General features: G+C 43.7%; 1 protein-coding gene across 2 annotated transcripts; it reads right to left on the bottom strand.

Annotated features, from left to right (window-relative positions):
• Positions 1–300: 300 nt before the first annotated feature.
• eif2ak4 (eukaryotic translation initiation factor 2 alpha kinase 4) lies at positions 301–25,880 on the bottom strand. 2 transcript variants are annotated; one of them, XM_080042954.1, is made up of 39 exons: positions 25,570–25,880; positions 25,323–25,438; positions 24,514–24,616; positions 24,166–24,339; positions 23,354–23,440; positions 23,078–23,229; positions 22,882–22,982; positions 22,615–22,772; positions 21,939–22,477; positions 20,951–21,066; positions 20,283–20,434; positions 19,713–20,182; positions 19,552–19,624; positions 18,992–19,081; positions 18,785–18,907; positions 18,541–18,645; positions 17,864–17,927; positions 17,679–17,758; positions 16,880–16,981; positions 16,718–16,768; positions 16,314–16,550; positions 13,819–13,894; positions 13,347–13,468; positions 13,023–13,072; positions 12,527–12,695; positions 11,840–11,956; positions 11,616–11,681; positions 11,316–11,486; positions 11,095–11,229; positions 10,832–10,939; positions 10,248–10,376; positions 7,449–7,535; positions 7,093–7,205; positions 6,945–7,003; positions 6,327–6,430; positions 5,688–5,756; positions 4,746–4,790; positions 3,743–3,858; positions 301–680 (listed from the first exon to the last, which is right to left on the bottom strand). In XM_080042954.1, the coding sequence occupies exons 1-39, from the start codon at positions 25,669–25,671 to the stop codon at positions 623–625; spliced, it is 4,989 nt and encodes a 1,662-aa protein (XP_079899080.1). In that variant the 5' UTR covers positions 25,672–25,880; the 3' UTR covers positions 301–622. The 2 variants fall into 2 exon arrangements, with proteins under 2 accessions (XP_079899080.1, XP_079899081.1); XM_080042955.1 differs by having other exon boundaries at positions 23,360–23,440.
• Positions 25,881–27,035: the final 1,155 nt, after the last annotated feature.

The raw sequence follows: 27,035 nt of genomic DNA, 5'->3' as shown, positions 1-27,035 counted from the left end.
TGACTTGTCAGTCCAAGCTTGCTCATAAACTTCAAGGTGAAGGAAGCTTCTTCCGGAAGGATCAATAAAGCAAACATTGAGCTCAGTTTCCCAGTCCTTGCATTCATCCAATACAGCAACACAGTCTACATGCTATTAATAGCAATGACAGGATCCACAAGTATCGGTTACAATGAGGTAATATTCAATATTCAGATAGTAAATCATTGAATCCCTTTGTCCACTTAAACACAGACACAAGATCACAGTCCCATTTGTGGAAAAATGTATTTATTTCTACTTTCCATCAGAAAATGTAAAATCGTTGGATTCATGACACAATCTTTAGTAAAAAGCCCTTTGTCTTTCCAACCTCTATTATTCTATTAAGGCAATAAAGTCCAGCACACTTTTTCTCTATGTTTGTCTGATAAAGACCACAAGACACTGGAAAGTTTTGGAAAAGTAATGGAGTTTGGGTCTAATAGCTGACTTACCATTATACATGGTAAAAAAGAAAGGGTATGAATCTGTCAATGTTCAAGCAGATGTCCCGTGGTCCAATGTTGAATTGTAATGAAATAGTCCCCGGGAGTCTACTGAGAATTGGAAGCACAGCAGGACGTCTCCCAGAGTTCGATTTTCAGAGAAGGATCTTGTAGTAGTCATCCTTGTAGCTGTACAAGACCACCACAGCCACCCTGTATGCAAGAGGACAACATGTGTCAGTTATAAAAAAGGTTTTCAAAGAATATTACAAAACTAAAATAACATTTATGGAGAACTTTTCGAAAGGGAACATCCCAAAATCTCCATAAAAGATAAAATTCAGCCCCAGGAGAGCTTCCAAGATTTTTTGATTTCCCTGTTCCAGGATTCAACCCTGCCAAGAGTCCAAGTCCAGGGTCAGAAAGACCCATAACTCAGTAGAGAAGTAGACACTTTGAGTCAAAAATCTGTTGGATTGCTATCCTGAGAGAACATAAAATAATTCATTTTGATGATCCTTTTTCATCTGATACCATCATCGGGTCAAAATGTCTTCATGACAAAATACCTGAAACACTAATGACATTTCCATCAGCCTCAGCTGTACTTTGTGTTGAGTGCTATTCATCAAATGTCTTCTAACACACTAAACATGGCATACCTGCTAAACATTAACATTTTAGCACTATCATTGTGAACATGTTAGCGTGCAGATGCAATTAAATGAAAACAGCATTGAGAGATACAGGTCGAATATACACATCTTGGCCACAGTCATTTTAGCTGAGAGAAAAGCTTGTTGACTGTGAAGCCCCTAGCGATAAGTTTGGTTTACGGTCTTGCTGCAGCCAGGTGACTGCATGAGCCCTTTAGCCCACTCATCTGGCTTCAGTTGCCGCCTTTGCCCCACGTTCGACGAAAACAACTAAACAAACACATGCTGAATAAACCCATTGTATGCCTCTGTGACGCTCGTTTATCGGAGCACTTTTTACCCCTAAATGGCAAATCCAACGCAGCACAGACAGGAAATTAAAACCAACTGCTCCGGAGAGTAGGACGGGAAGCCAGAAAGAGAAGCTTTGATTTTTTCCCCTTAGTTTCAGTGTTAGTTTGTGTGTGCGTGTGCGTGTGTGTGTGTTATCATCTCATTCATGAAAGAGAAAATCTGCCGAATCCCTCAGGCTTGCTCTCTATGGGCATTCGCAAGCGTCACAACACAAGAGGATCTAACACTTAGGATTTAGCCTGGCCTCTGAAAAAGAATTTCTGTTGGGAAGCTTCGGGAATAATAAAAACACTCTATCCACACCCACCTTTCGGCTGCAATCACAGTGTCAATCAACTTGGGTGTTAAGAGACAGACATCGGAAGATCAAACAAGGCTAATCCTTCTCCACATTTCACCTCAGGAAATGGGATCAGCTGAGGATTTAATGTTCTCCAAGGCAGTAGTTATCCGTCTATAACAGCACCCTTTGAAGGACTGACTGTCACTGTTACACCTGGGCTAGGTTTGGAGTGGCAGCTGCCCATAAAAGGAAGTCTGTCTTTTTTTGGCCTTTTTTTAAGTAGTTTTTAATGTATTCCACTGTTTGCCCCAGGTTTCATTTTTTTTTTAAAGAAAAAGAAAGATAACAAGTCAGTAGTGACTGGAAACATGTGGAAGTGAGTGGAGAGGCGAGGCCGTGGGGTCTCTGGCTCTTCTTCCAAGGGGGCTCCTGCTGAGCCCAAACGGGTTGTTTGAAAAATGTCTATACAGTATGGAGTTCCTACAGAAAAAAGGCTGTGCATGTGAAAGAGGAGTTTTTAAACTAAAAGGTTTTGACAGCTTTCAGAAGTGGTAAGGACTGATTCTTATCCTTTGTTATTACATTTTTTTTTTAAATAACCTAAAATCTTTTCCACATTGATTCAAGTATGATTTTTGTATTTGTTCAAATAACCGCTTTCATTCATTAAAAGTCATACCATCGGAGGGTATAAGTGGTGGTGTGATCAAAGGTTGTGCTATGACAGCGAATGGGCAGGCCGATACATCTGCTGTGATTGGTTCTCCAGTTGGGATTGTTGAAATAGCTGCTGTATCACCACAGCAGACACAGTAGTCAGAGCATTTTACATACTCTCATTGATGACAGTATCTTGTAAAAGAACATAAAGCTAATATGGCGACAGGTTGTCTGCCATGATAGCTAGGTCTATCGGTCGGTCCACCGCTTGGCCCTACAACATACACTCACCGGCCACTTTATTAGGTACAGCGGTTCATTTTCTTGTTAACACATATAACTAATCAGCCAATCACATGTCAGAAACTCAATGCATTTAGGCATGTAGACCTGGACGGGACAACTTATTGATGTTGAAACCAAGCAACAGAATGGGGAAGAAAGGGGTTTTAAGTGACTTTGAACATGGCAATGTTGAGGGTGCCAGGTGGGCTGGTATGAGTATTTCAGAAACTGCCGATCTACTGGGATGTTCACTCTAAACCATCTCTAGGGTTAACTAGAAATGGTCCGAAAAAGAAAAAATATCCATTGAGCGGCATTTGTGTGGACGTAAAATGCCTTGTTGAAGTCAGAGGTCAGTGGAGGATGGGCATACTGGTTCGAGATGATAGAAAGGCAACAGTAACTCAAATAACCACTCGTTACAACCAGGGTATGCAGAATACCATCTCTGAACGCAAAACACGACCAACCTTGAACCAGATGCGCTAAAGCAACAGAAGACCCCACCGGGTGCCACTCCTGTCAGCTAAAAACAGGAAAATGAGGCTACAATTCTCACAGGATCACCAATATTGGACAATAGAAGATTGAAAAAGCATGCCTGGTCTGAGGGGTCTCGATTTCAGTTGTCACATTGAGATGGCAGGTTCAGAATTTGGCGTAAACAACATGAAAGTATGGATCCATCCTGCCGTGCACCATCAAAGTCACCTAAACCCCCTTTCTTCCCCATTCTGATGCTCGGTTTGACTTCAGTAGATTGTTTTGACCACGTCTAAATGCATAAATGCATTAAATTGCTGCCATGTGATTGGCTGATTAGCTTTTTGTTTTCATAAGCCATTGAACAGGTGTACCTAATAAAGTGGCCGGTGAGTGTATATTAGATGGATTACTATGATTCTTGGCTGGATACTGCCACCAGCAGGTTTACAATTTTGGTTTTTAGTGATGTGTCTCAACAACTATGGATGGATAGGATTCCCTGGTTAAGGCCATTCATATTATAACTAGCCAGGTTATAAAAGAAAACACACCTTTTGGTAATTTTGAAATGGTGGATCTCGTCGCAGATGGACTTGAGGTAGCGCTGTTTGGGCAGACGAGACAGCAGAGTCTTCACGCTGCTGTTGAACTGCTCTTCACTGTCAAACTGGAAAAGAAAGAGAGGGAAATAGTGAGAGAGTGAAGGCTTATCAAACATAACCTTCTACAGATTAACTCTACTGTCAAAGTGGAAGTGATTTTTCTCCGTGTTTCTTAACGGTCTTGCGGACTTACAACTAGACAACATCTTGGAGGAATAAATGGGGCTTTTCCTCCTGCAGCCTTGGAGTATATTTTTGCATGTCAAGAGTAGCAGGGCAGTGGAGGTACAACACTGCACTTGGGTTTATAGAACTCCTTGGTTCCTTGTGTGACTTGGGGGTAATTTGCCATATTTAAAACAGGCCTTTCCTGCACGCCTGGCTATACCCACTGTGTATTGTCCTGCCTTTCATAAACTCAACTTGTTTTCTTTGACACGTGTGCTTTGGGGGGCCGACTGTATAGGTGGCCCATTCATTTAAGGAGTGGATGCTTTTTTGCTTACGTGAAAGCGGCGTTAAGAGAATTTTCCAGGTTTCTTTGTGTTTCGTAGCACAATATTATTGAAGTCTTTTTATTTTTTTTTAAACCTATGCTCTTGGCAACCAGGGTTTTTAATGAGTGCAGCCTTGGCGAGGAGTTTGGAATGTGAATATTAACACCTCTGGAATATGCAATTTGTTAACTGTAGCATGTGTTCCTTCCCCATGTGTGAGCCTTGTTAACAGAGTGTATGGTATACACTTTAGCAGATCTCAGTCGCCGTAGAAACAGGCAGGGGTGTTCCCAATCGCACGGGACTGTAAGGAAGGAGACGGGATCCCCTATTTCCTGTCTGCGATCGTGACCTCTATGGGCCGTTCTTTCCACTTCCCTGTCCCCACCCCACCCTCCCTGCCTGCATTGGCATGTGGCCTGAAGCCTCTTTATTAACTAATGTGTGGAACAAACCTCCAGGGACAGAAAGTAGATCAGCGTTTCCTTCGTCAGGTCTACCTGCGGAGATAGAAAACAGACGGGCTTACACAAAAAAAAAAAACAATGGAGCCTTATCTCACATTGAGACAATTCCACAAAACGTTCACAACAACACAAACGCATAGAAGTAGAAAGTGGCCACCTCTGCTGCTAAACACTCTGGTCATAACCTAGCTCAATTCTGTTGCACCCGTTAACCCACGTGGATTGTGTAATACTTTTTAAACACAAGATTATCCAGTCCACTCAAAACATCAGTAAATTACTTTCTAATTCCACATTTCACAATGCCGTCGCCCAGGCCCGAAGCACGCCATGTCCCTTTTTTTTACAGGAAGGTGCTAATGAGTGTGTTGCAGTCTGACTGATGGACGAGCAGGCTGCTGACATGCACCAACTAAATGCTTCCAGTGTAGACCTGTGCAACTGTTTACCCCAATCAAGGTGATTGTGTAAAAAAAATAAAAAAACGTTCTATTCACTGTTGCGTCTCTGAAGCAATCCAGACGCCCCAAAAACAGGGGGGTGACTAAATGTATTTGGAATATGCGGGGACACAGTAAATAAGACAAGCAGGGGAAGATTTACTCTGAGAATATCTGGACCATAAATCTACGCAACAACCACAAATAAACTCAATATGGCAGCCATTTACGTAGTGACACGCTCGCCGACTTCTGTTTAGTGTTCGCTGATCTGTAGCGACGGGAATGGATTCACAGCTATCTTACCTCCAGCAAAGGGGATTTTGGAGCAGGGGCAAATCACTATAAAAGGCCTGCTCCCACAGTGATGTTTGCTTTTTTTAGCCATCAAAAGCCCTTTCCCTGCTCTGTGATTTCACACATGAATTCTAGTGATAAGGTGGGAGAGCAGAAAAAAAGAGGGGAGGGGATAAACAAACAAATGACTTACCGCCAGGACCTCAATGTCATTGCTCTTGTTCTGCAAATGGCTACTGAGATTCTGTAATCTGGTTTGGATCTGCAAGAGAAAGAGAGAGTTAGAGAGAGCAAGAGAGAGTTGGAGATAAGCTAATAAGACCAAAGTAAGAAAGACATTGAAAAGGGTGGGAGAAATAAATAATAGTTGTTCCCATGATCAAAATTAAACAGCTTTGTAGAGGCAAGCAAGCCGGGCCTGCAAGTTCAAAGGCCACGTCCTTAATGAGAAATAGTCCAAGGTTTAAGACACAGGGAAAAAGAGAAGACAGAGACAGAGAGAAAACTACTTTTATCATAGTCAGGGGCTCAACAGCGCTTCTGCCAGAACACTCATGTAATTGTTATTAAGGATCCAATTTTTTGGGTCAGATTTCCCTATTATCAGCATTTCAGTTGTTAATATGGATAGTTGGTTGTTTGAAAACAGGCAAAAGAGAACGCAGCTGGGAGGTTTAAGCATAGAGAAAGATGTGTGTGTGAGAGTGAGAAAGTCAAACCCTAAATAGTTGCTGTGTGTGTGTGTGTGTATATGTGTGTGTGTGTGTGTGTGTGTGTGTGTGTGTGTGTGTGTGTGTGTGTGTGTGTGTGTGTGTGTGTGAGCATCACAAACCTGAGTCTCATAGCGTCGTCTAGCACTAGAAGAAACCTTTTCCGGGCTGATGACGTTCACATTCATATTGGTTGTGCTGCTGCTCCCATGTTGTTCTGAAGAGCCTGGGAGACAGAAAAAAAAGGTACAATTTCAAAATATTTCTAATTTTTCAAATTTCCAGTATCCAACAATGAAGCCAAACCTTAATCTCACATTTAAAATGAGAGGAGAGGGGACACTGCCTTCGTTAAACTGTTCCTATAATTCAATTATGACAGACTGTTGGCTGGCTACCTGTGTGGGTGCCAGAAGCTGTGTGAAATGCAACACTTATTCTCATATAACACTAATTATAAGTCACTCTGGGTCATAAATCAGTTTGATGCCAGAAGTGAAAATGCAACACTAGATTCAGTCATGCGCTGAATGATCACAATATTCGGTTTCATAAATGTACACTTTCTAATCGCCTGCAGCACCTTGTAGAAGTCAAGGCCCAACTGTGTTAAAACAGAGGCGTGCCTGTTTCACGCTGCACTTAAAGACATTAAGGCTACACATATACAGTTTAAACAGTATACAGAAGCTGACTGTAAGGAGTAAGTGGTAATCAGACTGCACCACTGAATACAGTACCGGCGGTGTTGAGCAGTGATCCTTTGGGGTTCTGAAGAGACATGCTTTCAGAGATTTCTCTGCAGAGGCACAAGAACAACATTACATAAGAAGCCCGTACATCATTTTCAGACATCTGCGCCGAACGTTAAGCCAGACATTTCTTTACCTGATGTTTCTCTCATCAAAGAATTTGGTCCGACATTTCTGAATGATGTGGTCCACCAGATCCGACTCAGGAATCCGTTTCTCAGACTGCCTGTCTTTCTCAAAGGACTTGACCTGACGACAGAAAATGACTTTGACATGTGCTGCTGTTCACAACCTCTTTCTCATAATTCTCTCTTATAAAAAAAAAACATAAGAGAACCATCATTTTCACTGGCTGCCTGCAGAACCATTTCCTTCAGTGAAGAGAGAAGTGTACAACACATATACATTGTAGTCTAAGTTTTATTGTAGTGTATGCAAATTAGATTCAGCCGTCAATACCAAATACTTCACAATGCTTTTGCACTGGTTTACCTTCACGTAGTTTCCCTCCTTGTCAGAGACCAAGGCCATGCAGTTGATGCCGGCGAGCCTGCAGTGATCCAGCAACGTCTCCTGAGACTAAACACACAGAAAAATGACAAAAAGCTGAAATTCTCACAGTTAAAATGAACTAGGCGTGCACAACTTCACTTACTTTCCCTCATTAACTGCTACATTTCTTGATGCACTGGCTTGATAAGGACCGGTCCCCATGTCTCACTGTTTGGGCTTAAGGATGCTGACCAGAGGGCCTGTGTTGGGGCGAGGGAGGCTTTGACTGTGTTGACTTTCTGAAGTCTGCTGTAAGCTTGCTGTACTTCAGTTTTACAATGTTTTCCTCCATTAGTGACTAGAAGAATCATGAGTCAAGTTTATGAAAACATTAGAGGAATTTTATAATTAAAGCATCGTTGCTGGCCCATTTCAAACTGAGGCTGATGCGTTTCTGAAAGGGGAAAGGTGAAGACATTGTTGAGATACCACTTGGCTAAATCATTAAGGTTGGTAAATCTTTTTTTTTTAATGAGAGCTGATTCTGGGGTAACACTGGACTCATGGCTTCAGGAATTCTCCTATGGAGGCGCTGAGTCAGTTTAAGTAAAGTTTAGCTTGGAACGAGAAGAGTGTGCACTGAGCCGGGACTCGCCAACAAAACCGCGCATTCAGGTAATGCATTCAACCCTAACAATGTGCACGTATGTATATGTTTGTGTCAGCCCCAGTTATTTTCACCTTATTCAGCCATAGTTTTTCATCTCGCTGCTCTGCCAGACGAGCTAACGATGGTGCAGAACAAACCCTTCTGTGTACCACAAGTACGTGTGTGTGTGTGCGTGTGTGTGTGTGTGTGTGTGTGTGTGTGTGTGTGTGTGTGTGTGTGTGTGTGTGTGTGTGTGTGTGTGTGACTTCACCTCTTCATCTTATAAGCACTCAAACTTCCTCTTTTCTTGCAACGTTCTCATTGACAGAACAAATTTAAGTCAAAGGTAAGCCATCGCCTGGAGGCCTGTGGGCAGCTCTGGGCCACACGCCCTAAGCTGACCACATGCAGAAAGGGGTTTTGCCATATTTGGCTAATAAAAAGCTAAAAGAGAGTGTCTAAGAAGCGTCTCCCGAGGATGAATTAAAGCCGCAGATTGGGCCCGTTAAGAGGCCAGCATGTGAAAGGTGTTAACAAAAGTCTGGCGAGGGGGGAATGATGGGTGAGGTGGGTTTGAACAAGGTCTTCTCACCATCTCGCCACTGGTCAAGGCGCCGTCTGCATACGTAATCGACAAACACACACACACAAAAAACACTGTTGGACATAGTGCCCGCTTGTTTTTGGCCAAACCCAACCTTTTTCCTAATTGCTTCTAAGAACTTAAGGGGGAAATGAAGGCGGCCAATCACTTGTGTCCCTGTGCCAGTACAAAAGACAATGCAGGCCATTAAAAGCAAACACTTATCCGCTGCACAAGTGGAAAGTTTAAACAATAATAGGTTGTAAAGAGGAATAAACAGGAGTGTTTAAATGTGGGCGCAAGGCAGCAATATGCCAGGGAGGGGCGTTTGCACCAACACACAAACACAAGGCTGAGATCAGTTTGTCACATAAACATGAAGAATGTGTCGGAGGCATGGCACCAGGAGCTTTTGGAATCCAAAAGATGAATAGCATCGCTTTGTCAGGACTGATCTCACCCTGGCTGTTCTCCAAATCACAGTACGCGTTTCCATAACAAGAGCTTATCAAGAAAATAAATGACTTTATTTGAAGCTCGTCTAAGAAGATGATTATTGCAGAAACGACTCTGTGTTGCATTGTCCCAATATGGTCAGTAAGCTCCTTTTCAAACAAAACCACAAAGTGCAGCTCATTCTCTGGGATGTTTACTATTTCTGATGCTGTCAGGATAAGACTGTTGCTGACAGATGAGGGGTATTTTTCCCTTGAGAACGGAAGTGAGGTCTCGCCCTCTGTAGGAGAGATGGGGTTACTACAGTGGGGCAAGAAGGACGGGAGGTGCGCTCAGGAAACACAAGGCATCAACAATGACAGAAATGTGGTTGAGTTTAGACGTACAACAAAACGCAATGGAATGGAATTTGTTTGCCTGAACTATTACTACCATGTTTAGTGTTCCTCTACCTACGTCCTCTCAGCACATTTCTTCCTTTGGCAGGTCCGGAAGCAGCAGCAAGGGAGTGACTTTACTGAGAAGGGGAATCTGCTTCCTTTAGCTGAGATATATTTAGGCTCGGGTTCTCAGTGGCTGTAGCTTGACCAGGTTTTAGATTCTTCTTATTCTTTGTCCACCTCAAATGAAGCGTTGTTTATTTAGTCAATAAAAAAAAATATGGTTCTCATGATGAACTTCATAAGTGTACTGAGACATTTTTGTATCGTCTTTTATAAATTCAACCAAAGCGTGTGTTCACGGATTCCTTTTTTCATGGCAGATAAATCCCAACATATTTGGTGCTTTTTGTAAGTTTGTTTCTATCACATTGGTGCACTATTTGTATTTGCACCCACTCACTCACGTGATTGACGGGATTCACATTTGTGCTGATGGATGGCTTCACACTATTCCACTCATCTACAGGTGGTTGTACTGCGCCAAGCAATGCAGAGGTGCAACAACAAAGGCATGGAAACAGAAGATGGCTAGCTAGCAAACATTGATACAGGTTTAAACATTTTTCACAAAAAAAATGTATAAGGAATGATATGCATTTGGATTCAAAGAAAACTCCAAAAAGCTCCTTTTAAAGCACTTATGCAGGTCTATCAGGCATGTGGCTAACCTGTGAGACATCGTAGGCAATATCCGCAGAGACGCCGGCGCTCCACAGCTTGTGGACAACATTGATGGCTCTGGACAGTGAAGAATGACCCACCGGGACCACCAGCGCATCGCAGGAACTCACTGATGGCTAATGAAGGGAAAAAACAGATGTCAAATACTTCAAGATGCAGTTTAGTGTAGTGAAATGAACACGTTTGTAAGAAATGAGACATTTCATTCCTCTTCTTTGTCTTCAGACCAGTAGGTTTTCTGGTCACATCATTTCACATGTGAATCGGAAATATAGAAAAATTATGCACCCCCGAAAATAACTCAGAGTCACAGTGATCACAGTTATTAACGTCTTTCTAAAAGTGGCTGTGTGGTGGCCGACTGCTGTAATAAGGCATCATTAAATATGTAGCTCTGTCTGCTGGCTCCTTCATTACAATAATTAGGAAATGTCAGAACCCAGTCAGTGTGTGTGTGTGTGTGTGTGTGTGTGTGTGTGTGTGTGTGTGTGTGTGTGTGTGCGAGCGAGTGAGTGAGTGAGTGAGTGAGTGAGTGAGTGAGTGAGTGAGTGAGTGTGTCTGCGTCTCTCACTGGCTCCTCCATGTTGGCCAAAGCAGCACAGACTTTGTCCAGGGCCACACTGGCCCCCACCGCAGAGGGCACGGGCACTGTGGAAGCTGGCCCTCGAAACCCCGGGATCTGGAAGCACAGAGAACAATCCACTTAAAGGTTACCATATGGACTGCATCACCAATGCTGCATAATACGGAATTCATTCATCTGGCTGCAGTTTTTAGTTTTGTCATGACCAAAGTGGAATGTGGATGAACGGAGGTAAAAAAAAAAAAACCTACCAAGTGGTCGTAGCGTCCACCAGCGGCCACTATATCCGGTACAGTTCGCTTTCGTTTCCTGACGAAAGCCACAAACTGGAAGATGACCCCGGAGTGATGCTGCACCTTGTACACTAAGCCTAAGTTAACCACCACCTGTAGAGAAGATACTGATGCATTTAAAGAAAAACATACACAGAAGCTCTTCTTTCCATTCATTTTACCCAAGAATTCCAAATCACCTGCAGTTTAACTCCCAGTCTCCGCAGCAGCACTGTGAGCTCCTCCAAGTCCTTGAGGCCCTGCTTGGCCAGCTGGGTGACGGCGGTCTTCTGTTTGGTGAGGGATGTCAGTAGGGGCGCCAGGTCCTGCAGATCCCCCTTCTGTTCTATGTACTTGTACAGCGTGTGCAACTGGATGCAACAAAGAGAAAGAGAGAACTCAATGGTGGGGTGTTTTATTTTTTATTACGAGGGAGGACAAGTTAGCTGCTGCAGCGCTGATTGCTTTCACAGAAGGGGGTTCATGCACCCGTCACTTACGCTGTTGGATGACAGTGAAAAGTTGCAGAACTTTGCCTCCACCTCACGTTTGGTCAGCTTTTCACTCTAGAGCAAATCAGAAAAAGAAAAAGAAAGGGACCGTATAAATGTTACCACTGCTGTATTTGGAGAAGAACACTGCGATTCAAGTTCATACCAGCGTATTGGCAACAGACACGCAATGTGGATAACATCTGTGATGCATGTGTGTGACTTGCACTGACCATGGCGTCACACAGTATGTTGGAGGCCTGGCTCAGTTTGTCCTCGGGGACTCCGCTGTGGAGCAGGATGGCCTTCAACAAGCTGGTGTGGTTCAGGTAAATGTTATAGTTCCTCTCCTGCGGTCACAAAAACACACGCACAAACACACACCTTTTAAAACCCCCTCGGCTGCAATTACAGTTAAAAAGCAAGAGCACTGCTTGTACAATGAGCGCCTCTCAGTGAATAATGATGGCTGTGTCCGGCTGCCCTCTCATTCTCCCTGACTCACGTTTGCCCTAAAAGCTTTCTCACAAAGAGCTGGCTGGTGGGGGGGTGGAGGGGGTCGGAAACAGATCTATGGGCTACAAGGACAGCTAAGAATTGGAGACTCACGCAGACCTAGGATGCATGTGGACAGGAAATGGGTTGTACAGGGAGGCAGCGGAGGAAGTGGAGCGAGCTGCGCATTACAGATTGACAATGTTAATAATAAAGCCCAGTGTAAATCTGTCACTATTACACATACCTCGGCATGTGAGGAATGTCAGTGGGAAGTTAAAAAAGGGAAAAAACAACAACAACAGGACAGGCTGCCACGCTGGCGTCCGTACTAGGAACATTGAGAACAATCCCGCGTCAATATGAGGCGGAGCACATGCACAAACTGTCAGTTCACTGGCTCATTTCAAACACACGCGGCTCACCTGAAGCACAGGGAATTCCTGGACTATTTCAGAGATGGTGTAAATGGTCTCGGCTTCGGGCAGCAGGGTGTTGGTGACGGGTGTGATGATGTCGAAGGCGCACTCCAGGAGCTCCCTCGGGTGGGCACGATCCAGTTTCCGGGGGCGGAATACACGTTCAATGCTGTACCTTGAAAATGAGAAAGGGAAGACACACTTTGACAAAACAAACACTTGAGTTTATTCTCAAGGCGCAACTTTTTCATGTAAATTTAAAAAAGGCACCTGCTGCTGGTGACAAGGCTCGCCAGAATGAGCACAAACGATTCACTTAGTGGTGTTTTGACTTAATCTATCTATTATCTAACAAACATACAATGATCCAAGCATATGAATCCAGCAAGTTAATAATGTATACATAACTTATTTGCAGAAAACATTGACCAGGAGAAAAAGCTTTTTGCTAACAAATCAATATTATTATTATAACAGGAAGTGTGAAATCGTTGAACTTTACCTCTTCAGATGTGTTATATTATTGCGCGCCACGAATCTTGCAAACGCCATCTGAAGGAAAAAAGAGAGTTGAGCCACTGGGTGAACTCGTGTAATGACAGTAGAGCCGGTGCATACCAGGCTGTAATCAATCACAGTGTGGAAACAACCATTTAGTCCCGAGGGTTTCCTGAGGTAGCAGGATCTTAAGGCGGCTGCTGATTGCAGCCACACACTACGCGTGTATGTTTGCATGTGCTGATGCAAATAGTTTTATGATTACTGTTGGTGTGCGAGCAGGGACATGCACACCTGTGTGTGCTTTGTATGTGTGTGTTGGGCTTACGCGAAGGTCATAGGGCAATGTAACCAGCATTCCACTGTGGTCCATGAAGCAGGCCAGCTCGCCACTGTCGTACATCTTTTTGTTTCTGGGGAGGAGCAGCGGTGTCTGGAGACGCACCGCACCTGAAAACAAACATCCATGTGTGACTGCAACATCCGAAAAAGATAATATAACCCTCACCCTATGAGAGCCGATGCATGTGAGCAGATACAAACTGAGCATAAACAAATACAGTACAGCTGGACATCGTCAGCAGTGAGCACAAAAATAACACCGGCACCTGCACAGAATCTCCAGCTGCCCAACAGTGCACTTATTGTTTAGCCGGCCCTCACTGGAGCAGATGTTGGGGTCCCTAAATACAGGGCCAACGGCAGGCCAGGGCTCCAAGTTGGTGTGCAGTGGAGAGTCAACAAAAGGCTCATGTTCACACACACACTCACGCAACAAACAGGCACAGTGTACTACTCACCGTGCTTCTTGAAGATCCTGGTGATTGTTTCATGCACATACTGCTGCAATTTAGCAGCGTTGAAGTTGAAGCTGCCCTGGAGGGAGACCAAACAAACAACCTCTGTTAGGGATCAGGAGACATCGATTAAGCACTAACAGGCCTTCTGCTGCTCCCTTACTAGGACCAGATGAGTCAAGCAGCACGGTGGGATGGCTGCAGCCATTCATTAATCTGCAGTGACATCTTCAGGCAGAGAGGGGAACAACCTCTTACCATGGCTTCACACTAAGGTTTTAGCCCTTATCCATATACAGGTCCTTCTCATATAATTAGCATATTGTGATAAAGTTCAATATTTTCTGTAATGTACTGATAAACAGACTTTCATATATTTTAGATTCATTACACACAACTGAAGTAGTTCAAGCCTTTTATTGTTTTAATATTGATGATTTTGGCAAAAAAGTAAAGAAAAACCAAAAATCCCTATCTAAAAAAATTAGCATATTTCATCCGACCAATAAAAGAAAAGTGTTTTTAATACAAAAAAGTCAACCTTCAAATAATTATGTTCAGATATGCACTCAATACTTGGTCGGGAATCCTTTCGCAGAAATGACTGCTTCAATGCGGCGTGGCATGGAGGCAATCAGCCTGTGGCACTGCTGAGGTGTTATGGAGGCCCAGGATGCTTCGATAGCGGCCTTAAGCTCATCCACAGTGTTGGGTCTGGTGTCTCTCAACTTCCTCTTCACAATATCCCACAGATTCTCTATGGGGTTCAGGTCAGGAGAGTTGGCAGGCCAATTGAGCACAGTAATACCATGGTCAGTAAACCATTTACCAGTGGTTTTGGCACTGTGAGCAGGTGCCAGGTCTTGTTGAAAAATTAAATCTTCATCTCCATAAAGCTTTTCAGCAGATGGAAGCATGAAGTGCTCCAAAATCTCCTGATAGCTAGCTGCATTGACCCTGCCTTTGATAAAACACAGTGGACCAACACCAGCAGCTGACATGGCACCCCAGACCATCACTGACTGTGGGTACTTGACACTGGACTTCAGGCATTTTGGCATTTCCTTCTCCCCAGTCTTCCTCCAGAGTCTGGCACCTTGATTTCCGAATGACATGCAAAATTTGCTTTCATCCGAAAAAAGTACTTTGGACCACTGAGCAACAGTCCAGTGCTGCTTCTCTGTAGCCCAGGTCAGGCGCTTCTGCCGCTGTTTCTGGTTCAAAAGTGGCTTGACCTGGGGAATGCGGCACCTGTAGCCCATTTCCTGCACACGCCTGTGCACGGTGGCTCTGGATGTTTCTACTCCAGACTCAGTCCACTGCTTCCGCAGGTCCCCCAAGGTCTGGAATCGGCCCTTCTCCACAATCCTCCTCAGGGTCCGGTCACCTCTTCTGGTTGTGCAGCGTTTTCTGCCACACTTTTTCCTTCCCACAGACTTCCCACTGAGGTGCCTTGATACAGCACTCTGGGAACAGCCTATTCGCTCAGAAATGTCTTTCTGTGTCTTACCCTCTTGCTTGAGGGTGTCAATGATGGCCTTCTGGACAGCAGTCAGGTCGGCAGTCTTACCCATGATTGCGGTTTTGAGTAATGAACCAGGCTGGGAGTTTTTAAAAGCCTCAGGAATCTTTTGCAGGTGTTTAGAGTTAATTAGTTGATTCAGATGATTAGGTTAAGAGCTCGTTTAGAGTACCTTTTCATGATATGCTAATTTTTTGAGATAGGAATGTGGGGTTTTCATGAGCTGTATGCCAAAATCATCAGTATTAAAACAACAAAAGAACTGAAATATTTCAGTTGGTGTGCAATGAATCTAAAATATATGAAAGTTCAATTATTATCATTACATTATGGAAAATAATCAACTTTATCACAATATGCTAATTATATGAGAAGGACCTGTATATATGTAAGTCTTCAATACCTTTTTTTTATCAGGATAGATTAACAAAAGCTCTCATATATATGTCTCCAAGGACAACATTACTATAAATAAATTCCTTAGAGACAAAAAGAAGAAACTGGCACTCATACATTACACACACATTATTTAAATGAACATAAACATAGGATCCAGCACAGTACTTGTACAATAGAGCCATATGAAGGGAACAATTAAACACAAGGTCAAATTAAAGGTGGAGTCAGCAACTCTGGAGAATGCTTGTTGTCAAAATCACTTTGTCAAAATCATATCAATATCTCAAATCTAACAAATCCACAACCTGTCTGCCCTATGTCTGCGCTGAAAGAAGATTCAATGTTAATACACAGCCTAAGATCTGTAAATGGGCAAGTTGCTAGCAACGGTGGGCCCACTTTGTTTGTTTGTTTACATAGGCTGTGTATAAACACCAGCTTTTCTTTCAGCGCGCACAGGTAGTACAGACAGGTAGCGGATCTTGATGAGATATTCACTGATTTTAAGCAAAGGTGATTTTTGACAACAAGCGTTCTCCAGGATAACTGACTCCACCTTTAGGTAGTGGCCATATACCTTGTGTAGGTCTATGTCGTAGGTGTAATCCATGACAGGAGTGGTGTTCTGTGCAAACAGCTGGCCCGTCATGGTGCGGTAGGCCTTGCCGTTGATATTGGCCATGGTGTGCTGCAGCACCTCGTGCAGCTCTGACTCCTCCATCTGCGGCGGAGGCAGCAGGTCACTCTTCAGCAGCTCCTGGGCGGTGGGCCGCAGCGCCGGGTCGTGGTTCAACAGCCATTCTATCACTTTCCTCTGGAGGATACAAGGAAGAGACAAAGAGAGATGTTCTATTGTTCAACTGGGACTTAGAGGTGGAGTCAGCCATTCTGGAGATATTCACTGATTTTGACAAAAAGGTCATTTAGACAACAAGCATTCTTCTAATGACACAGAAAATGTTCATCCATCACACGCCTCACCTGTGTTCCCTGCTCGTAAGCCGTAAAGTCCTCAGGGAAGACGACGGGCCCCTGCAGCGTGAGAAGAGATGGCGTCAGTAACAAAGCGTTTTCAAAAGCCCCCCCCCCACACACACAGTCCAAATGACCCACAATGGATTGCTCCCAGAACATGGAACTTACCCCACGCAGCTGGCTCAGGACACAGATACGCTCGGCCCCGGTGGTCATGGGCCGGTAGGACATCTCAAACAGGATGATACCCAGGCTAAACAGGTCAACTTTCTGAGGGACGGAAAGGAATGGATGAATACCACACACTCTGTACAGGAGCAATGTTGTTTGCATTGATGTTGACCGATAGGGTTGGGCGTCATACCGCATCCCCCACATATTGAAAAATAGCAACAGTATTCCATTAATAACCAATATAAATACATCTGCTGTGTATATGTGCACATGTTCATAATGTGGGTCAATGTCCCGCAGCAGCACCAATGCCTGTGTTTGAGGATGCTATAAAAGAGATGACAGAATTCTTGAAAATGATGTAGGCCTCGTTGGTGCAATTAACAACCTGTCAGAAAAGGACTTGCTATTTGCTCCAACTAGTCACGTGACAAAAATAAAAACGTACAAGTAAATTACATGCAGTGATTTTGTTTGTTCTCTTCATTTGGAACGTTACAGGTTGTATTGAGTTACATTGTGATGTGTTCAAGCACAAATTTGTGTTTGGTAAAGGTAACCTTATCGTGATATGTTATCTTGTAAAGTGTAGTGTTAGGCGAAAAACTAAAACAAATAGTAGAAGTACAAATAGGTAGTAACTAACTAACAGTAATACTGTGTGCCGGGGGTATCATTTTCGGCAAGGCTTAAAGTTATCAAAAACTGGATACCGCCCACCCCTATTGACTAACAAGCATAAACCAGTGTCATGAAGGCAATTGCATAATCTAAAAAAAATCTGAATTCTTACTTGGTTGTAGGTGGCTTTTGTGTTTCCTTGAACCTCTGGGCTGACGTAGAGGGCGGTACCAACCATGCCCGTCATGTTACCTTGAAAAATAGTCATGTAAAAGCAACACAAAGCGTCAGGTAAGAACATGCACATCAGATACTAAACCGTTACACAGGGTGAACGCTTTCAAACTCTCTCTGCACCTGTTGGGTCTGGTTTGGGCATTGCTCCTGAGCCGCTCTCCTCCACTTCAAGTGTAGCGGCAGCCTGCGAGAAATAAACAGTTTTTTTTTGGTTTTTCGATCAAGCTATGCAATGAGACACAGCTAGACAAGTTTCAATATTTTGCAGGGTGAAGGTGTTAAAGGTGAAGTAAGCGGTTTATTTATGTTAATGTTATGTTATGTTAAGTGTAAAATCGCACTGTATTCATACAGTGATCACTTATGTGCGCGTTTCATAAAGCCGATCTCTCAGTCAGCTGCTTTACATGTAATCGGCAAATAAACTTATTGTAGTATCCCGACATTTTTATCCAATCAGAAGACAGAACGCTACAAACCGACACTCGTCTCACTCATATATAGTATATACACTCCATGGTCTCACTGCCGGTGCACGCCAGAGCAACAGATGGGTGAATGTGTATGCGCCTACAATGGCCGAGCAGGTAAAAATCCTTCCCAATGTCTGTTTTGATGGTTTTTATCATGTGTTATCACACTTATGGATCTGAGATGATGCTAGATAACTTGCTGCTTCAAGACCGCAGTGCATTAATGTGGTGACGTAGGGACGAGCGAGGGGACTGCTAACTGCAGCAACTGACAGGAAGTTAGCTAAAAGAACCATTCCGCTTACGAAACCTTTAACTACTTACCACATTAGCGGGATGGTCTGTAGCAAGGCCAAAGTCTCCGATCTTCACGTGGTCCTGCGAGTCGAGAAAGATGTTGACGGGCTTCAAGTCCCTGTGAATCATGCCCTAAAAGAGAGGGAGGGTGGATGAAGGGATCTGCTAGGTCATGGGTAGCTGAAAACATGGCTTCCTTCTCGTTAACATGTTTTATGGCACGTATCTTTAAAGGTCATTGGAAACTCAGACACACACACAGATTTAACACCTGCTGGTGGATATAAGCAAGGCCATCCAGTATTTCCCTGTAGAGTCTCCATAACCGAGTCTGGTCCTGGTGCAGGCCGTGATCTATGGTGTCCCTTAAAGTGCTCTTTTCACAGTATTCCATCTGTCAGGAACAGAAGATTTGTATTAGGTGTAAGGAATAGACCTCTGGTGATAAAAAAAAATGGAGGATTGAGATGAAGCTTACTTGTATGTACAAGTAATGTGCTATGAGCTGAGGCCGATCCGAGTCTGTGCTCTCCGACACATCAGTCACCGGCCTTTTGCGCGACTCAACCTGCGAAAGGAAACACAATCTGATTGGTGCGCTGTGACAGAAGCTGGCGAATGCAAAGACGTTAATTTAAGTTACAGTGCGTAACTTTTTCATATGAATGAATGGCGGTTAAATTCAAGCCATTGCCAAATGAGTTGACGCAAAGTTCATCAAGCCCATCTGCTCCACAAAACTCTCTATGCATTTCTCAGTATGGCAGCGTTTACAAACTGGTGTTGCCCCCAGACACTGGCAGAGGAGCTCAGAAGAAATGTTTCAGTTGTTGATTCTACTGCTAAGAAAAAACCTGGACATACAGCAGAAGGAATAAAATCCATGCACAACCACAGAAAGCTTATCTCATGTAGATGCGCCGACAGTGTCGTTGTACTTACTCAGAATTCCTCATAGGGCGGCGACAGAAGTTACGCTCTAAATAACACAGTGAATAACTAAATAAGCTTTAAATAACACAGTGTAAATATTCAAACCTGTGACAGCTCGTCCATGCTCTCATCCCCGTTGTCAAAGATAATGTCACTCTCAGAATCACTATCGGATGGCCTAAAAGCAGAAAAAAAAGAGAAAGAAGTTTGTGAAGGAGAAAATCTCACTGGGCTTACTTGCCACTTATTAAATAAAGAACACTTACAAAAACGAGGCACCAAAGACATCTTCCTCGTCATCATCATCATCATCCTCTTCGTCACTTGACTGGTGTCTGCTACATTTGGCGCTGGAGGATCTCTCGATGGAGGTGGACCACTCCACCGAGCTGGAGAGGGCCGGAGGAGGAGCCACGTCCTCAATGTTATCGGCCAGGCCCAGTTCGTTGAGTGGACGCTGCTGGTGCTGCTGCTGCTGCTGCTGCTGCTGTGGAGGCTTTCTGCCCTGAGGAGCCTTGTCCTCGGCGCTCCAGGGCTCAGAGCTGTCAGTGTTGCTCAGCGCGCCCGACGGAGACTCGTGGCGCTCGATCCACGCGTTGTAGTAGCGCACAATGTTCTCGTGGTTGAGGCGCGAGAGCAGCGTCACCTCGCCTTTGATCCGCCGGAACTGCTTACTGGCCGGGTTGACCTGGATGCGCTTGACGGCGTAGTAGCAGCCGTCTAGTTTATTCTGAACCTGGAAGGTGATGCAAGACAAGTGGACACAAAGGCATTACATACAACTTTCTCAGAAGAAAAATTCAAAAATAAAAGAAGTGTGTTTAAGAAGAGCCTACCTTTATGACGGCACCAAAGGCTCCCTTTCCGAGAAGCTGGAGCTCCTCAAACTCATTGAAGTAGCGGGAGAACTGCCTCTGCACAAAGCTGAAGGGAGCGCTGAGGATGTGGCTCTGTGGGATGACTGACGATGGGAAGTCTGTGCCGAGGTCTGAAACCACAAAACGAGGTAAACTATTTTCGAGTTGAAATATTTATTATTATTAGGGGGCCAAGTCCGAGCAGGAGCTGGGACCGCGTTTTGCACAGCAACGCGGTTCCCAAGCCCTGCGGGGCAGGGAACCCTATTGTTTTATTATTATTATTATTACTATTATTTTTTTTATCTTTCTCATTCACAACAACATAGCATCATAAATGTGGGGGTTGGTATCAGCTCCCTATCTTTTACACTGTACACTGTAATGTATACGATACAATAAGATATTCTATTCTATTCTAAAATGTTCAATGTCTTTTATCATGCAAAACTGACAGATGTACTCTTATTCCACCTTCTCAGATGTAGGTGTTTCGCTGCTGGGATGCTGGGAAGTTAAATATCTTTCTATTAATTAAATTGACAAAATCAGAAAATTGCTTATAGTGACAGGCACATTTGTCAATTTTCGGAAACATGTAGTTGATTTGTTTGCTTGTTGAGTTACTTTCAGGACATGTATATGACCTTCTGGGCTGGAATCCTGGCACTGTGGCAGGGTTTTAGGCGAAGGCGGCTTGAGAAAAGAGTGGTCCAAAAGCTGTTGGGTCGTCCAGCGCTCAGCATCATTCAGGCACACGCACCTATGGAAAAGGGACACGTGCGTGCAGTATAGTATAGTATAATAGATGGTGCAGTAATCACTCTGGCTGGAATATTCTAGTCTACCGTACTGATCCACATTGTGCTGAAAAATCTGCTGACAACACACAACATATTTGAATAAATCTCCACCACCAGTCAGCCTATAAAACATTGTGACCTAAAAGAACGAACCAGTGTTTCTGCTCGTTTCAGCCTATTAACACTAAATCACATATGCTTCACATTACATTCAACCATTTTGCAAGGCATGGCAACTATTTCAGTAATTGTTTTGTCATTACACCAGAAATTCTTTTCAAGCATAAATGCACAAACATGCATGGTTTCAGCTTCCCACATGTGACCATTTAACCATGTCACCTTGGCCTATAGGAGATGATAGTCATTCATTTTTTACTGTTGTCTGATGTTTTATAGATCAGATTAATGAGTTAATAATTGGAAGAATTATCCATAAGGAACTAATCATTGGCTGCAGCCCTATTCTAATGAACAGTATTTGCTTTTGTCATTAAAATTATGTTAATTAAACCAATCTGTCTATTCATTTGTATTACCATGTAAAAATAACATGACAACAATTGGGGCGGCTGCAGCTAAGCAGGGTAGAGCAGTCGCCCACAGATTGCCACTTGTCTGTTGTATGAGTGTGTGGGTGACCGGGTGAATGAGACAAACTATGTGGGGAAAAAAGCGCTTCATAATTTCAATCCAAATAAAGTTAGGGAGAACAGAGTGCAATCTTATACACTGCAGTAAATGATCAGCGCTATTGTTGAATATAATGAACGGGTAGACACTTTAAAGATCCTTAACCAAGCTGGTGATGAGGTATCACTCCATTACATACTTCTGGAGGAAATCCTGAAAGTCAGCGGGCAGGCTGCTGGGCACCGTCACTGGATACTCCTTCACCTCCTTGCCCTGACTCAGAGCCAGCAGCATCAGCCCCAGGTTCCACACGTCGCCCTTCTTGCCCGTTTTGGAGGGCATCGCCGTGTCCTCCGAGAAACGCACGTGGGCTTGCTCAAAGATGTCCTCCTTGCAGATGTCGGCGAAGCGCTTGGATAGGCTGTAGTCGGTCAGTCGAACGTTGCCCTCAGAGTCGATGAGTACACTGGACGGCCCCAGCTGTTTGTGGACCACGGAGTTGGAGTGAAGGTAGTCGAGCGCGGCCAGCAGCTGGGCCGTGTAGTGGCACAGTTTATCCAGCGGGAGAGAGCCGTGGGCGAGCAGGCTTTGGTTCAGGTTGATGCCGGCCACGTGCTCCACCAGCAGGTAAACCACCAGGCAGTCCTCCTTTTCTATGGAGCTCAGCGCCTTGTAGGGCACCAGGTTTGGGTGATCAAGCCGAAGGAGGGAGTTGAACTCATTTTCTGCCCCGTGGATCTACACACAAGAAATCACATGGCGAGAAGTCATTTGTGAGTCTGTTTCCAAAGTATTTTTCACATTTCCTTGCTCTTAAAAAATACTCAAATACATTATGTACATTATGATATTAACTGCTCCCTTCTCTAACTTGCCTGCTTTTTGCAGTTCTCAATCCTTGCTTTCTCCTGGCTGGTTAAGAACGTGCCCAATTTCTTGTTCCAGCACAGCGACCACTCGTAGATCACAGCGAAGTCTCCCGAGTTTGCCTCGAATCCGTTGAAAACGCTCCGGTTGAGCCTCTCGCTTACACCTGTAATAATCACGAATGCAAACCGCAGATATAGAAGAAGGTAACTGGGGTGGACAGAGCCATTTTTGCACCAACCTAGCTGCTTCTTTTTTTTTTTGGCAGGTCTCACCTAAGCTTTTCCCTCTGTGGACAACCAGTTCTCCAAAAGTGCTGCCGAAGAAGTGAAGAAGTTCTTGCGGGCGATGGTTGTCTTCATTAACCGTGTCACGCCTGGGAAAAACAGATACAACACAAAGCAGTATGGCGATAGTTGTTGAACATAATGAGCACCTCACAGTATTGGTAGATTTGGTCATGCTGAATACCTGTGGCGTGTATTTGAGGTAGTTCGACGGCGGCTAGCGACTGCCTTCTTGGCTTCTGTCAGATCAGGAGGAATTCCACCCGGGCTGGGCGGGCTCTTGCCCAACAGTGAGCTGTTAGCATTGACTGGCTGCTCCATACTCTCCAGTCGCTCCTGTGACATAGCACAAAAAAAAAGAAGGAAATTACAACACTGATTTCGTCATTGTGATTTTAATGCAAGTGATATAATACAAACTGTGCTATTCTATTGAGATCAGTTGAAAATATTGCATTACAGACACCTGTTTGGCAATCTCCTTCCTTCTCTTTTCCTCTCGTTTCTCATCCTCTCTTCTTTGGATTTCAGCCATGATCTCTTTTTCCTACAAGAATAATAAAAAAAGACTTCGGTCAACAATGCCGATAAACTACAGCTTCTCTCCGTTGTTTGGGGTTCAGTTGTTTATGGAATAGTTTGTCATGTCTATTCAAAATCAAAACAATCCAGTTCAAACTGACTCCAGTGTTCAGCCAATTAGAGAATTTTTTGGCAAAGAAATAATAGTACAATTTGTAAAAAGAATGAAAAAAAAAATATTATTTTTTTATAATTATTAATATAATTATTAGCATCATTATTGGTATTGCTGCTATTACTAAACTATATTCTGACTGCCTTTATTTTTATTCAATTTAATTGGAGGGTTGGGTTGTTTCTCTTGTTGTTAGGTGTTAATAACTATGTAAAACCGTGTGAAATATAATTGTAAAAGTATGGATTTTATGCATCAACATCACAATAAAGATACATGTGAAAAAAAGAAGTATCTTATTGTGAATTCTCAAGTGTAGAACAGTGGCGTTCAAGTGTTTAGTTTCCGGTGAACTGTCTTGATATAAATCTATCATCTATTAATTAGCTGATGGGTTTTTCTTCTTTGTATTAACAGTATAAACGATCATTTTATAGTTTCAAGTGCAACAAAAACATAAGATAAATGTTATCGTTCCAGCCAGAAAAAAAAACAATATTTGTGAATAGGTCGGACAGATCAACTGAAAATAACATTTGTTGCCAAACTGCCCCTGATAAAACCGTCTTCCTAACCATATCCTCCTCCTGCTTGCGCTGCTGGTCCATCTTGTGTTGCTCCTCCTGGGCTAGTTTCTCCTGCTGCTTCCTCTGGTTCTTCAGCATCTCCTCATGGAAGGAGCTAGACGGAGGCTTGTTGTGCTCACTCAGGAAGCCCTGGATGTGGTCCGCTAGTTCATAAATCATCACCTAGGAAGACATGTGGGTAGGTAACAACAAGTAAGTCTGTGTTTATACTTGTATCCGTGTGTGTGTGTGTGTGTGTGTGTGTGTGTGTGTGTGTGTGTGTGTGTGTGTGTGTGTGTGTGTGTGTGTGTGTGTGTGTGTGCGCGTGCGTGCATGTGTGTGTGCGTGCGCCCTCACCTCCCCACAACGTGCCCCTGCCAGCTTGGTGAGTTCGCTCTGAAGGTTCTGGAGGTTTTCGTTTGACAGACCTTTTGCATTCTTTAGCTCCAGCTCCGGAGGCCTGTCGGTGGCCAAGAGGGAATGATTCACAGTTTAACACAGTCACATCTTTGTTCTGACAGTGCCTACATTCAGCCTGTTTAGGTCACAGCTGTTCCAAACAGAGACACATGCTGCATCTTCCCAATTTCTTCCCACACATGTGAGCTCACCAGGATTCAAATAGAAATCTATTTTCAGCCCAAAAGTAGATTTATAAGTGAGAAAATCTCAGTATTTATTGAGTACATGCAGGCTTTTGGCAACTAGTTCCTCTCACTCTCTAACTTTCCAATAAGGAATAGCTGTTTATAAAGCTTTAATATCTAACTTGCATGTGACTTGCAACATACTCATTTTCTCTCTGATGTTTTCATGGATCTGCTGGTTATTACATGCATGCACGATGGATTTATAAATTAGATGACACCTGACAAATTCCTGTCTTGCGTCACAAGAAGACACAAGCCAGGAATGTCTCACATGCATGAAAGAAAATCAGGCTGCATGGCAGAGTGGTACTTTATGTCTTGTGTGAAAACATGCAAGTGTTCAGAATACAATGCTACAATCTTCTTTGCATTAATAGGCCTAATATTGTCAATGTATGCAGAGGAGAATGAAGGAAATAAATAAATACAATGAATAGATATAACTAATTGAAAGAAGGGAACAGTCTAGCAATAATGATCATAGCACACATGGAGAAAGCATGGGTCAGTACTCACACGTCCGGGTAGGTGGATGGACATCTGACCTGCAAGTCCACAGTCACGTAGCATTCCTCCCCAGGGCTGAGCCCGTTGGGCCGCAGGCAGAGGTGCACCTCTGGAGGCCTATTGACCTGAAAGTACAATCAACAAATCCTTATTGATGGAGGGGGAAAAAACGAACTCCTAAATGTAATATTTGAGAAATAATGTGTCAATGTTCAGCTCCCGGAAGGCAACTCGTCCTGTTAACAACTATTGCTACCTTCCACGGATCCTCCTTCCGTAGATCCTGGAAATCATCTCCGAAGATAGACGCGAGAGCTTCTAGTTCGTTTTCCTGCTGGTCTTCTTGCTGGCCGCTCATTCTTCTGCCTCGGCTACATGGCAGTCCTGCTGTGCTGTCTGTCACAGTAGTGTCGTGGCCGTCAGACAGAAGGAGGAAGCGGGTCCGCTCTGCACACCGCTCCGCCGTACCTCCGTTGTTCCGGCAGTGTGTAACCTGCAAACTTTAGCAGATAAAACGCCTCCTTGTCATTAACAACTCGGATCACAACAACTTATTGCACCGACGACCACAACAATGCTGCGACTGGCGCGTGGCAGTTGCGAGATGTGTCGCAGTTGAAAACGTCATCACGTTTCTTTTTTCGAAAAACACAATGGCCACTAGAGGGCAGTATTCATCCTAAGCTGATACTGGGAAACTTGTTTTGGCATCTGTGAGAAATTGAAATGCTGGGCTGGAACATTTCAGTACCTTGACTTGACTAAAAGGGCTCTAATACATTGAGTAGCATTTTACTGTTGTAGCTGACCGAGGTATCCTACAGCTAATTTCATTATTTATTTGTTTACATGGCTACTGATGTGTGATCGGTTATTGTTTTAACATGTAGGCCTATCATTTTTCAGTCAAGTTCAACAAATGTCTGCATGCACATTTTCAAATGGTAAAGTAACTATGAGATAAGATAGAGACAAATGTATAGGGACATCAAATAGTAATGCTGTGTGGGCTGCAGTACAGTCCTACTTGAGTAAATATACTTAGTACTCTCTGCTTCCGCCATTGTAAAACCAGCTTCAAAGATAATATGGGCTGAAGTATAGCAGAGTGAGTGGGTCAAAGGTCAAGATCGATTAAGATGATTTGTAGCTTTAATGTTCTTCTCAGTATTGATTTACAAATGATTTATAACAACAACAAACATTATATTTACTTCAAGGGGTAGGCCTACTGTAGTAATTAAGTATGTTTCCATAAAGTTGGAGGACATACTTTTTTGATGGTCTAATTGATGCTGCAGAAGCTGACATATCCTGACCATGAGTGCCTAGTATACAAAATTACTTGATCCTACACTTCCCACAATGCAATGTAAGGCAATTCATTGAGAAATCGTGCAAATGTCGTTCTACATCGTAAATCTCGCACCTCCAGTTTGCGCAGGCTCTTTGTTGAGAGAGTTTCCGATGTTGTTCTCTCAGTCTTGACAAAGGTCCTCACGGAAGACAAAAGTTTTCTAAAGTTTTGGGCTGGAAAAGTGACCTTGATATAGATACCCTAGAACAGGGTGTGAGAGAGTGAACCCCCCCCCCCCCCCCCTTTTTTTAATACATTTTAACATCTTAATCCAGTGGTTTAATCCTGCTTCCTTTAAGCATGGATAGTAGTGACTGAGTGTGCAGCGGAGTGAGAAAGATAGACAGACAGACTTGCCCAAATGA

Source organism: Ammodytes marinus (assembly GCF_949987685.1).
Source record: "Ammodytes marinus genome assembly, chromosome: 15".
NCBI lineage: Eukaryota > Metazoa > Chordata > Actinopteri > Uranoscopiformes > Ammodytidae > Ammodytes > Ammodytes marinus.
This window is presented reverse-complemented; position numbering and strand designations above follow the sequence as displayed.